The 13,010-nt window shown below is 36.6% G+C and overlaps 1 protein-coding gene across 3 annotated transcripts in view; it reads left to right on the plus strand.

Moving 5' to 3' along the window:
* git2a (G protein-coupled receptor kinase interacting ArfGAP 2a) overlaps positions 1–13,010 on the plus strand; it is a 34,246-nt gene that overhangs the window by 17,698 nt on the left and 3,538 nt on the right. For 2 of the 3 annotated variants that reach the window (XM_067439311.1, XM_067439312.1), the window contains 3 exons: positions 659–928; positions 7,710–7,792; positions 8,020–8,211. In XM_067439311.1, coding sequence (XP_067295412.1) covers positions 659–928; positions 7,710–7,792; positions 8,020–8,211 — 545 coding nt within the window. Of the gene's footprint in view, positions 1–658; positions 929–3,129; positions 3,229–7,709; positions 7,793–8,019; positions 8,212–13,010 lie in introns of all 3 variants that reach the window. The other variant, XM_067439313.1, reaches the window with a different exon arrangement.

Consider the following 13,010-nt stretch of genomic DNA (forward strand, 5'->3'; position numbering starts at 1 on the left):
CTGCAGAGTGAATCTCTGTCTCTGCGCTTGAACATGTCTAGGCATTGCAACATTGCACATGCCAGTGCCTGCATGCAACTTGGATTTATTGAGCAACTAAATTTAACGCTTTTCTGTCCCCTTTTCCTTATTTATTCAAAGTTCCCCTAAAAGTATATATACTAATATTTTATATATATATACTAATAATTACTTATTTTTATAGGACCTAAGATAAAAAAAGAACGGTTTAAATATACAAATATTAAATTTTGTTATTATTCAAATTTAATTATTCATTTTTATCATAACCTCATGAACCCCCTGCAGTTTTATGCAGCAAAAATCCTCTAAAAAGATTGATATTATTTTATTTAATATTAATAATATTAGTAATCTTATATGCCAGACTAACTAAATTGTAGAAAATAGGATGCAATTTAATTTTTTGTATTTTTAGTACAATTTAGTAATGTTGTTTTGCTACTAATTTATATCAGATGTAAAATATTTAACCCTCTGATTTAATCATTTTTGTTGGTAATGTAAAAGTTCAGTTGGCCTGAAAGGGGTCACACTGAACATTATTTATCTATTGACAGTTTTTCCTGTACGCTCAGCTTTGCAACAGTTTCTGCTTTTCTATGCGTTTCTCTCGCTTACTCGTGTTTCTCTTCAGCTGCAGTCTCTGCAAAGTGAGAACAGCTCTCTCAGGCGGCAGGTCTCCGCTCAACAACCCTATCAGGCCCCCGGCGGCCCTGACCACCCCAATCCCTCCAGTCCCTCCTCCTCTTCCTCCTCCTCTGCCCTGAAACGCCACCTGTCTGCACGGGCGAGCCGCCCCATGTCTATGTATGAAACCGGCTCTGGTCTGAAGCCCTTTCTCCCCAAGGGAGAGACCCCTTACCCCGAGGAGACCTTCCCCACCCTGCAACCCTTCCCAACCTATGTAAGTAAAGACCTGCCTCTTGCCTTCTTTTCCTTCTTCACCTTTCTTTTCTAATGTTGCAGCATGCTAGTATGCTGGTGGTATGTTTCCAGCTCTCAGCGTTTCATGAGGGTTTCCAAAATGCACATTTGTGTATTGCATTATTTTTGGATTACCTAATGTATTACTTCACTTTGTGTCTTGTTGGCTCACACAGCAGCTATTTCACCACATTTCTGTTTCCTGTTTTAATTTCATGTGTCATTTGGGACTTACAAAGCATGATTTTATTGCCATCTCAATGCACAAGTCACACAGTCCCATTCTCTTTGTTTTATGTAACTTTATAAATTCAGATCACAGGTTTAAGCACACCAAGCAATTTTTTTCCTTCTTATTTTGCTCTCTAATACAACCAGTAATGTTGTACCAGTGTTTAAATATTAGGGTTTACTGAGATAAATTGAGAAGTATTTGGCTGTAAATGTAATCTCGACATGTCGGCATGCTCAAGTCAGTGTACATAATTTTTTTCAAAGGTATTAAGCATTTATTTAGGGGTACACCTTTTTCACATTGGAAACATTTTTGATTGTTCTACATTTTGTTGATTATTGTTTTAATGTCAATTACTCACAAATTTGAGGATCATCTTGATGTAAAATGCCCAGTGTTTTATTTTCAGTTGTCTTTTATACAATGTAAGTTCCTGTTCCATTTCCTTTTTCATTTTTTTTCTGACCTTTTGAGTGTTTATATTAAAAAAAGGTTTAGACGCAATGGTTTTAAATTGCTTTTATTGCATAGTAATGCTACTGATTATTTTTTAAGTGCATGCTAATTTTAGAGATGTTCAAACTTCATTCATCAGTCATTAATATTTAACACTTGTGCCAGGTTCTATAAAACTTTCTCTAAAAAAAATACAAGGTTTGCTCCGATTTTTAACAGCATTCATTAATTTAGATTAATGTTCATTTCAAAATGTAATATTGTTCATTCATTGTGAATTTGTTTGTTCTTAATACATTAACTAATATGGATTTATTCAACTTACAACTTGAAATGTTAGAAATGTATTGGTATACACTGCCGTTCAAAAGTTTGGGTTGACTACATTATATATATATATTTTTAAAGAAAATATATTATACAGAAAACAACATATTATGCAGCTGAACTGTTTTCAGCATTGATAATAATAAATGTTTATCAAACACCAAATCAGCGCACGAGTGATTTCGGAAGGATCATGTGAAGACTGCTGAAAACTTCTGCTGATAATAAACTAAAATATATTACTTTAAAAAAAAAAAGTATATATATATATATATATATATATATATATATGTATGTATGGTATGTATGTATGTATGTATGTATGTATATATATATATACTATTAACTGCTATATATATAACTGCTATTTTAAATTGTAATAATATTTCACTATATTATTATTTTACTGCATATTTAATCAAATAAATTCAGCTTTGGTGAGCATAAGAGACCTATTTCAAAAAGGGGTCTCTTTTTAAAGGACAACTCTGGTGAAAAATGAACCTGGGGTAATTAACACATCGTTACCGAGTAGATCGTTTTTTGTGATGCGTTTTCATGAAAATCGAGGTAAAGAGTTTTATCTCTAAAAACAAATTAGAGTATAATGCTAGTATATGGGGCATAGAATAAGTCAAATTAAATCACTAGTTATTACCGCTAACAAGGCTCAAAATAGATTCACACTAGCACGGTAGAATAATGAGGGTCCCTACATGCAAACCGAAGCATTGAGAACTTTGTAAGTGTACACACAGTTTAATAAGAAGATACTTTATAAAGACAGTCCATTACATGTATACAGACAGGAGCCATCTTGGAAAACAGTCTCGACAAGTCGAGCCATGAACGCTAATCTAATCTAATCTGTTTTTAGAGATACAATTCTTTACATTCAATTTTCATGAAAACGCATCCCAGAGAACGATCTACTCGGTAACCATGTGTTAGTTACCCCTAGGTTCATTTTTCGCCGGAGTTGTCCTTTAAAAAACTTACTGACCCCAAACTTTTGAACGGTACTATTTTGTCAAAAAGTTTCTATTGACAACATCATGCAGTTTTACAAAAGTCAAAATTACTTTTTTCAGGCTCTTCATCATGGGGGAGGCAGGGGTGTGTCTTTCATTATCTGTCTTAAGTCTTATTTGCACCCCTTATAGATTGGAAAGGGTGTATTTGCAGCCACCTCCTCATCACTCCCCTCCCTTACTTCCTCCTCAACCTCCCCGTCCTATTTGCAGTATGAAAGTGCGCAAAGGGTTAAGTACATCCTCACATGCTCTGTTCCTCGTGGGACCGGCCGAACGGCGCCAGAACTTTTGGCCTCCTCTCCACCATCCTTCACAAACTCATCATCTGCCTCTACTACTCCCATCCATCCCTTTTCCTCCTACTCCTGTTGTGCTCCACGCATCACCATGCATGAACGGTCCCTCCAACAACCTTCCGGGGGCTGCTGTTTTCAACTGATACGTATTTCTGCCTTCATCATCTTCATAAATAGCACACACATTTCATGTCTTGTGTCTTTATTCCCAGGATGCACTGCTCAGGGCTTGTCCACTGCTTCTACTACTGCTGCTCACACATCTGTTCAGGATGCCTTGGAATGCTTCTGCACTTGCTCTGGGCTGAAAGTAAAACTATGAAAATGCATACTTGTGAAATATGCAGATGAGCTGGATTAGCTTGTTTATTTTTGTGTGCAGATTGCAGCCATATTTCGATCCATGTTTCTATTATCACAGAGTCTGTATGTGTTTATCACTTGGAAAGCCATGTTTTGTCTGTAAATAATTGGTCTGATCATTTTTTTTCAGACAATAGAACAGAATTCAATTAATCAATTTCTATTTTTCTATTACCCCCCCCCCCCCCCCAAAAAAAAACAATACACTATTCAAATGTTGCATTTATTTGGTAGAAAATCAAGTAAAAGCAGTAATTTCGTTAAATGTATCATTACAATTTTTCCATTTTAAAAAACACTATATTGCCAAAAGTTTTGGGACACCTGCCTTTACGTGCACATGAACTATAATGACACATCAGTAGGGTTTAATATGGAGTATGCCCACCCTTTGCAGCTATAACAGCTTCAACTCTTCTGGAAAGCCTTTCAACAAGGTTAAGAGTGTGGTCCAAAATTCCCATAAACATTCTTCTAGAAGCGCATTTGTGAGGACAGGCATTGATGCTGGACAAGAAGGCCTGGCTCGCAGTCTCCGCTCTAATTAATTCCAAAGGTGTTCTATCGGGTTTAGGTCAGGACTCTGTGCAGTCCAGTCAAGTTCCACTACACCAAATTTGCTCACCCATGTCTTTATGGACCTTGCTTTGTGCACTGGTGCGCAGTCATGTTGGAACCGGGCCATCCCCAAACTGTTTTCACTAAATTGGGAGCATGAAATTGTCCAAAATGTCTTGCTATGCTTAAGCATTAAGAGTTTCTTTCAGTGGAACTAAGGGGCCAAACCCTGAAAAACAACCCCACACCATAATCCCTCTTCCACCAAACTGTACACTTGGCATAATGCAGTCAGGCAAGTAGTGTTCTCCTGGTGACCGCCAAACCCAGACTCATCCATCGGGTTGCCAGACAGAAGTGTGATTCATCACTCCAGAGAACATGTCTCCACTGCTTTAGAGGCCATTGGCAGTGTGCTATACACCACTGCGTCTGACGCTTTGCATTGCACTTGGTGATGTAAGGCTTTGATGCAGCTGCTCGGCCATGGAAACACATTCCTTTAAGCTCTCTACTCACTGTTCTTGAGCTGATCTGAAGACCACACGCAATTTGGAGATCTATAGCTATTGAGTCTGCAGAAAGTTGCCGACTTCTGCACATTGTGTGCCTCAGCATTCGCTGACCCTGCTCTGTGATTTTATGTTGCCTACCACTTTGTGGCTGAGTTGCTGTTGTTCCCAATTGCTTCCAATTTGTTATAATACCACAAACAACTTATTGCACAGGGAGCAACTTATCACGGTACCACACTTTAATTCACTGAGCTCCTGAGACTGATTTCTTTCACAAATGTTTGTAAAAGCAGTCTGCATGCTTGATTGATTTTTTTTATTTTATTTAATTTTTTATATACATGGAAGGGATTGGAACATCTGAATTTAAATGATTTGGAGGGGTGTCCCAATACTATTGGTAATATATAGTTTTTTGTAAAAAAAAAAATTATTGAAAGTATTCCTGTGATTGCAAAGCTGAATTTTCAGCATCATTACTCCAGTTTTTAGAGTTACATGATCCACCAGAAATCATTCTAATGTGCTGATTTGGTTCTCAAGATTTTTTTTTTTTTATACAACATTTCAACATTTTTTTAGGTGATTTGATGAATAGAAAGTCCAAAAGAACAGCATCTATTAAAATAAAAATATTTTTTGTAACATAATAAATGTATTTACTATAACTTTTGAGCAATTGAATGCATCTTTGCTGGAAGAAAAAAAAATCCCTCCCAAAAACAAACATTTAAATGGTAGCGTGTCCCCGCTGGAAGTCGAATGAGGATCTGGATTTTTAAAAGCTGATTATGTTGTGTATAAGAATGCAGTACATTGGGTATTATTCATTTAAATATAACACATTATTACATTATTTATTTATTTATATCACAATGCATTTTACACCTCTGTATTCAAGAAGGTGTGTGTAGAGCAAAAGATTAAAAAAGTGCTTGTATGTTCAACGGAACATTAGTTTGATTGTTCCAAGCATCATGACAGGTGCTGCCCTGACAAGAAATTGCTACAATATTATGTTACCCTAATTTAGTAATGTCCCAACTCGGAGTGCTGCTCGCATCTGACCCCATTACCTCATATCCTTGAGCACAGTAAATCATGCTCCAGTGAGACTGTCAAATGTCTTTACTGTAAATGCTTTACGGCACTGTGAAGGTATACTCTAATCAGGGCCATGACCTAGATTCAATTGTATCCCTGAGTTATTCCCCTGAGGACACACTAGTTGTTTCATAGCTATATTACTTTAGCTTTTGCATCTGCTGCTCTGTGCTTCAACGCAAATATGATCGACCTACGCACTGGACTTGTACGTGTCGTGCAGTCAATATACTTTTTTAAATGATTTTTTAAATGTTTTTAGTCTAAGTAATATTAAAAGTTTTAAAAATGGTAAATTATTATTAATATTATTACAATTAAATATATTAAAATATAACTGTAATTTTAAAAATGTCTTTTTTTTCTGTGACGGTATAGCTGAATTTTTACTATCAGAAAGGCTCAGAAAGGCCTTCATTGGCAGCAATGACATTTCCTCTGCCAAGACCCATAAAAAGGCACTAAAGATGTAGTTTCAAAGTCTATCTACAAAGTGGTTCTACAATCTTTTTTTGATGCAATGAGAATTGTTTTTGTGTGCAAAAAAAAAAAAAAAATTTAAATCACTTTATTCAACGAGTTCTTTTCCTCCATCTGATAAGGTTTGATAAGGCACTTTTACATGCACTTATTAGTTTCTCACAGTTCAGGCATCCAGGAAATGCACACTTTAGCATAATTTTGAGCACTACGCATAGACTTAAAGCACAATCAATGTAGAATCGAACAGCTTAGATACAGCACATCTTCCTCTGCTTGTAAACCAAATTCCTCGCTTGTTCTCCAAATTCCTCGTTAGTTCAGGTCAGAGACGCAGACGGAAGACAAGAACTTGTCGAATAAAGTAGTTATTTAGATTTTTTTTTCTGCACAAAAACTATTCTGGTCGCTTCATACATTTATTGTAGAAGTACTGTAGTGAGATGGGCTTTGTAGCGATGTCTTTAGTGCTTTTATGGGTCTTGAGAGAGGAAATGACATTGGTGTCAATGGAGGCCTTTCTCAGCCATCGGATTTCAACGAAAATACCTTAATTTGTGTTCCGAAGATGAACAAGGGTCTTACAGGTGTCGAACGACATGAGGGTAATTAATGACAGAATGACCGAATTTTAGCGTGAACTAACCCTTTAGGATCAATTTAATGTTGCTAAACAAAATATATGGAGACTGGCACTCAGATAAGTGTTGTAGATTTGAGCTTGGCTAGAAGTGCATTATTGAATTAACATTATTGATCTAAGACAGCTCTCTTAACCACATTTAAGGACTCAACTAACCTGTTTGCTCACCTATATTTTTCATATCTTGTGATGCTTGTCTACGGAGCCCCTAAAGGGACATAGTGAAAAAAAATCACAATCGTGAGAGGTGAAAAGAGTTCACCTCTCACAATTCTGACTTTATATCAAGCAGTTCTGACTTTATATCTTGTAATTCTGACTTCTTTATATCACACAATTCGGAGAAAAGTCACAATTGCATGTTAAACGTCAGAATTGTGAGAATCACAGTCACGCAATTGCGACTTTATATCAGGCAAGTCAGAATTGGGAGATGTAAACTTTCAAGAGAACACCAAAGCATTGCCAAACAGTTTTTCCTCCCATCTCATTTTTTTCTTTTCTTCACCATGTCCCTTTAGGGGCTCCGTACTTTTCAGAGTTTAGTGCTTGAAAGATCTAATGCTAATAACTTCTACGCTATTGACCATTTCATTAATGGAGATAGTTGAATTGAATTAGTTTTATTTCATATGAACTAGCAAATGTGTTGATCTTTACTATTCCATCACCGCAGTTTCATTGCTTGGCACCTTTGGCATTTAGTAACATCACATGTTTTTCTTGCCGTGTCCTTTCCTGTCTCTTTAGGCCTCCAAATTTGACAAGCAGAGCAGTGTGTCTGACGGAGACTATGATAACACGGTCAACGAATCTGATCTGGATGACTCCGGGTATGTGTCCACTTTCCTTTTATGACCTGAAATAACTTTAGAATTCTAATGGCAAACAAAACCAGTATTTTGTTTCCCTCCGAAAATAAGAAAGGTCTGTCCTCCACTGTTAGCCAAGCAAAGAGAGGAAACACTAATGATGCTGTAAAGGCACGGAGCACGCACCAAGCATTACTCATCCCTGACGCCTTGGTTCCATTTATATTACCTCGTCTCTCTCCCTGCAGCTTTGGCCGTAGATGTCGCCTGCGCAGCAGTGGCTGGATGGGAGAGAGCGGCTCCATACCGGAGCTAGATGATCACGAATGTGAGCCTGACCCCAGTCTGCCCAGCACAGAAGACGTCATCCGTAAAACTGAGCAGATCACCAAGAACATCCAGGAACTGCTGAGGGCTGCACAGGAGAACAAGCATGAGAGGTGAGAGGACATCCTATGTCAATATTCTTCCTTCATCATATATGGCAGCAAAAAAAAAACCCATTTAATTCCCTTCTTCCTTTTTTTTTTTAAACTTCTGCCACATATTTAACAATGTCATATGTAAATGTGTGGAACTTTCCATAAGTAGGGTACAAATTGTTTCCATATTGTTTTTCCATTAGTTTTTTTTTTTTTTTTAAATGTTGTTCTAAAACTGTGAATTTTTTTCTTACAGTTATGTGATAAAGTTATCGGGGCATACAAAAAAAAAAAAAACTGGGGTCTCATTTATAAAGAATGCGTATGCACAAACCGTGTCTGGAAACGTATGTACACCAGTTCCCATGCAAAGGTTGTGATCTATAAAAAACAAACTTGACGGGAGAATATGCGCACCTTTAAGCGAACTTTGAGACGCGCGTACGCACATTCTGGAGACCAAAGGGAATCGGAGACACAGATGGTGAGGTCGTTAACTGAAGTTAGATTGTATAGGATATAAATGTGAGAAGAACGATTAAGAATTAATAGGCTAATTTACACTCCATTTCATACGTTATATCCACATTATCATGAAGATTAAATCCAACAGTGTTATTTTTGCAGATTGTTTTAGGCTATATACATCTAGTAAAATCCAAACGTAATTCAAAATGTATTTAAACAAAATTCAATAATAATAATCAGCGCTGCCTTAGTCACATTGTCCTCGCGCAGGAGGAGATGGTGCGATTACCTATGATACAGAATGGCATGAAATATCCTTTTATTAGAGAACTGCAGAACACAGTATAAGAACGAAATATTTTCCTTAATGTACTGTACATGTATCATAAAATGTCAAAGTCTGCAAATACAGTCATGAAGCACAATCGCTACTCATCATCGGTCCTAACTTTTACAATTATCATTACAACCGTCCTGAAGAAGCATGTGTTCAGTTGCAGTCAAGCTCTGGAGGTGGGAGAGGACAGTTTTGTTTTTGCCTTCACCTTGAATGAATGAGAATCTTTATTTCACATATTTTGCATACTGTAAGCACATAATAACACTGTTTAAAAAACAAAATTGCTATTTATATATATAGCCTAATAAAACACAAATGTAATATGTTGGTAAAAAATTAGTATATCTTTCAGGTCGGACCATTTTTTCTTTAATTCTGCAACTATCCGTTCTGTCCCACTGACACAATTGACGGCAGAAGCACTTTGCCACTCGCACTGCTTCTTTTTATTTGTGACCCCACTGCTGTGGCCACCAAATAACTTTCCCAAGCCTCCACTTCCCAAGTGTTTCAATCTCAGTGAGAAATTACGTTTTTTTTTTTTTTTTTTTTTTTTTTCTCTTCTCACCTGTCGCCATTATTAAAAGTAACAAAAATACACGTTTTCACTTTCTTGGATTAATTAATTTGCGGGTCGCATGGCAATTTTCCAGGTATATATGGGATTCCACTCTCCTTTACATGCCGATCAGCATTCATGAGGTGGTTTGCATTGACTATTTATGGTTAAAAATGGGCGTGTACAGGGCGGTATGAGCCTGGTTCATGTACGCATATCTGCGGGTGATCTGTGATTTATAAAGGGAAAATTGCTTAGAGGTGTGAGTACGCACAGTTTTATAAATCTGAATATTTTTTGCCGTACTCAATTTTTTGGCTTTTGGCCGCACGTAACTTTTAGTAGGGATCCTACGCACAGTTTTATAAATGAGACCCCTGGTCTTTATTTGGAAAATAATAAAGCACACAACAACAACACATGAGATATCACAACGTGTAAGTATTTGTTGAGCAAAAAATAAAGCCAAAATGTGACAAAGTTAGGACACGCTTACCGTTAACATAAGAATTAAGAGGGTAACTAATGGTCAGGCGCTGCTAATCAAATGGTATGGGGCACTCAGGTGTGTGTTGACACAATGCCGAGGAGGAAAGCAATTATCTGCCATCAATCTGCGAAGGCTTACAACCCTATTTCCAAACCATTTGAAGACCTTCATTTTACAGTGAGGAAGATTATTCACAAGTGGAAGACGTTCAAAAGAGACACCAGTCTTCCCATGAGTCGATGTCCCGGCAAATTTACGCCAAGATCAGACTGTTGAATACTCATAAAAAAATTGCAGACATCGCAAAAACTACACCTCACACTCTACAGGCCTCAGTTAACATGTTAATGACAGTGTCATAACAGTACAGTTAGAAAAAGATGGGTCAAGTATGGCATGTTTGGAAGGGTTGCCACAAGAAAGCCTCTTCTCTCTGCAAACCTAAGCCTTGCTGCAATGTTTTTTTTAAAGTTGCATCTGAACAAACCATAAGTCTTCTAGAACAATGTCCTTTTGGAGCAGACCAGAGTGGAGGTGGTTTTGCCATAATGCACAGCACCAAGTTTGGTGAAAACCAAAAGAGCATATCAGCACAAACACCTTATAACAAAAGTCAAGCATGCTGGTGGATGGGTGATGATTTTGAGCTTGTTTTGTAGACACAGGACCTGGACAACTTGCAGTCCTTGAGCATGAACTCCTCTGTTTACCAAAGTATTCTGAAGTCAAATGTGAGACAATCTGTCCAACAGCTGAAGCTTGTCTAAAATTAGGTCATGCACCCGGACAATGATCCGAAGATCACCAGCAAATCTATAACAGAATTAACAGGCTGAAAAAGAAAAGAATGAAGGTGTTGCAATGGCTCAGTCCAGACCTCACCCTGGCTGAAATGCTGTGGCTAGAGCTGTACATAAACAAATGCCCACAAACCTCAACAAACTGACGCAATGTTGTGAAGGGTGGACCAAAATTCCTCCAGAATGATGTGAGAGACTATTAAAGGAGCTGTATGTAAGAAATGTATTTCAGTTAATCATAAAATGACCCTGATGTCACTAAACATTAAGAAATCATGTTCATTTCAAATACTTATGTCACTGACAACAGTAGTCTGGCCAGGATATTGTCATTTAAAAGTTGTTGTTGCAGCCCTCAGCTGATGCTGATGTTTTGGCTTGAAGCTCAACCCTCCATCTGTCTACCAATCGCAAAGTTTGTAGTGATTCGGCATCCGGGGGGAGGGGATACACCGCTCTGCAGCCATTTAAAAATGATTGCAGTACCAGTTTTGGCCACAATCTTAAATACACTTCCTTTAAAGGTCCCGTTCTTCATGTGTTTTCAAAGCTTTGATTATGTTTACAGTGTGCAATATAACATGAGTTCATGTTTCACATGTAAAAAAAACAGTATTTTTCACACAATTTACTTATCTGAACAGCGCTGTTTCCTCTGTCTTAGAAACTGCAACAAACAGTTCTAGTGACGTCATTACATCCCTGCACTTCCTGCTGTAGTCCAAACCAGCCGTTCGCTGTAGGCTTTGAAAGGGAACTTCTGTTAAATAAAATATCTCGCTTGGCATTGAACTTTGAGCTTTATAATTTTACAGGTATTATTTATGCTCTAACAGCAACATTACACACTAACTAAAGTTTGAAAGATGGAATCGCGAAGAACGGGACCTTTAAATCATGCAGAAAATGATTACTTCAAATTATCGTTGGTAAAAGTGGATCTACAAGCAGTTTAATGATAGGGTGTCCTTACTTAGGACACCCTATCATTAACAGCCACCCATTTTTTTCCATCTTGACTTTATTTTTGCTAAATAAATAATGACGTAATGAGTGTAATATGTCATGTATTGTTGTATATCTCAGATTTTATTTTCCAAACTTTAAGACCTGCCAAGCACTAGATAATTTTTTTTTATTTTATATACAGAAAACCATTGCATTTAATAGGGTGACATTGTCCTAACATTTTCACATGATTGTATGTTGAACATAAAAGAAGATATCTTGAAAAATGCTAGTGACTAAAAAGTTTTCTCTTTAAAGCAGTATAGACATAAATCAATATTTTAGTCGTTTTAAAAAAATTCAGATAAAATTTCATCTAAATTAATATACATGCATGAAAAGTAGACCATTTTAAGTACACAGTGTTTTTTGGCCTGTCCAACCTTTACCTTCTCAATGGTAACCAGCAATTTACATTGAACCACAATGACTGTTTGTGCTATATTAATATCAAATTAATATAATTGTAGTGTATGTATGTATGTATGTATATATGGATATATATATATATATATATATATATATATATATATATATATATATATATATATATATATATATATATACAGATCCTTCTAAAAAAAATTAGCATATTGTGATAAAGTTCATTATTTTCCATAATGTAATGATAAAAATTTAACTTTCATATATTTTAGATTCATTGCACACCAACTGAAATATTTCAGGTCTTTTATTGTTTTAATACTGATGATTTTGGCATACAGCTCATGAAAACCCAAAAGTCCTGTCTCAAAAAATTAGCATATCATGAAAAGGTTCTCTAAACAAGCTTTTAACCTAATCATCTGAATCAACTAATTAACTCTAAACACCTGCAAAAGATTCCTGAGGCGTTTAAAAACTGCATCTTTGGCATGTGGTGGAACAGGAGCTTCGTGCATTGGATGTGCATCCCAAAATCTCCATCAACTACAAGATGCTATCCTATCAATATGGGCCAACATTTCTAAAGAATGCTTTCAGCACCTTGTTGAATCAATGCCACGTAGAATTAAAGCAGTTCTGAAGGTGAAAGGGGGTCAAACACAGTATTAGTATGGTGTTCCTAATAATCCTTTAGGTGAGTGTAAATTGTGTATACACACATCAATGATTTGACAATGATACTGAAACACTTGCAAAGTAGTTCCT

This window comes from Pseudorasbora parva, chromosome 3 (genome assembly GCF_024679245.1).
Source record: "Pseudorasbora parva isolate DD20220531a chromosome 3, ASM2467924v1, whole genome shotgun sequence".
In the NCBI taxonomy this organism is placed as follows: Eukaryota; Metazoa; Chordata; class Actinopteri; order Cypriniformes; family Gobionidae; genus Pseudorasbora; species Pseudorasbora parva.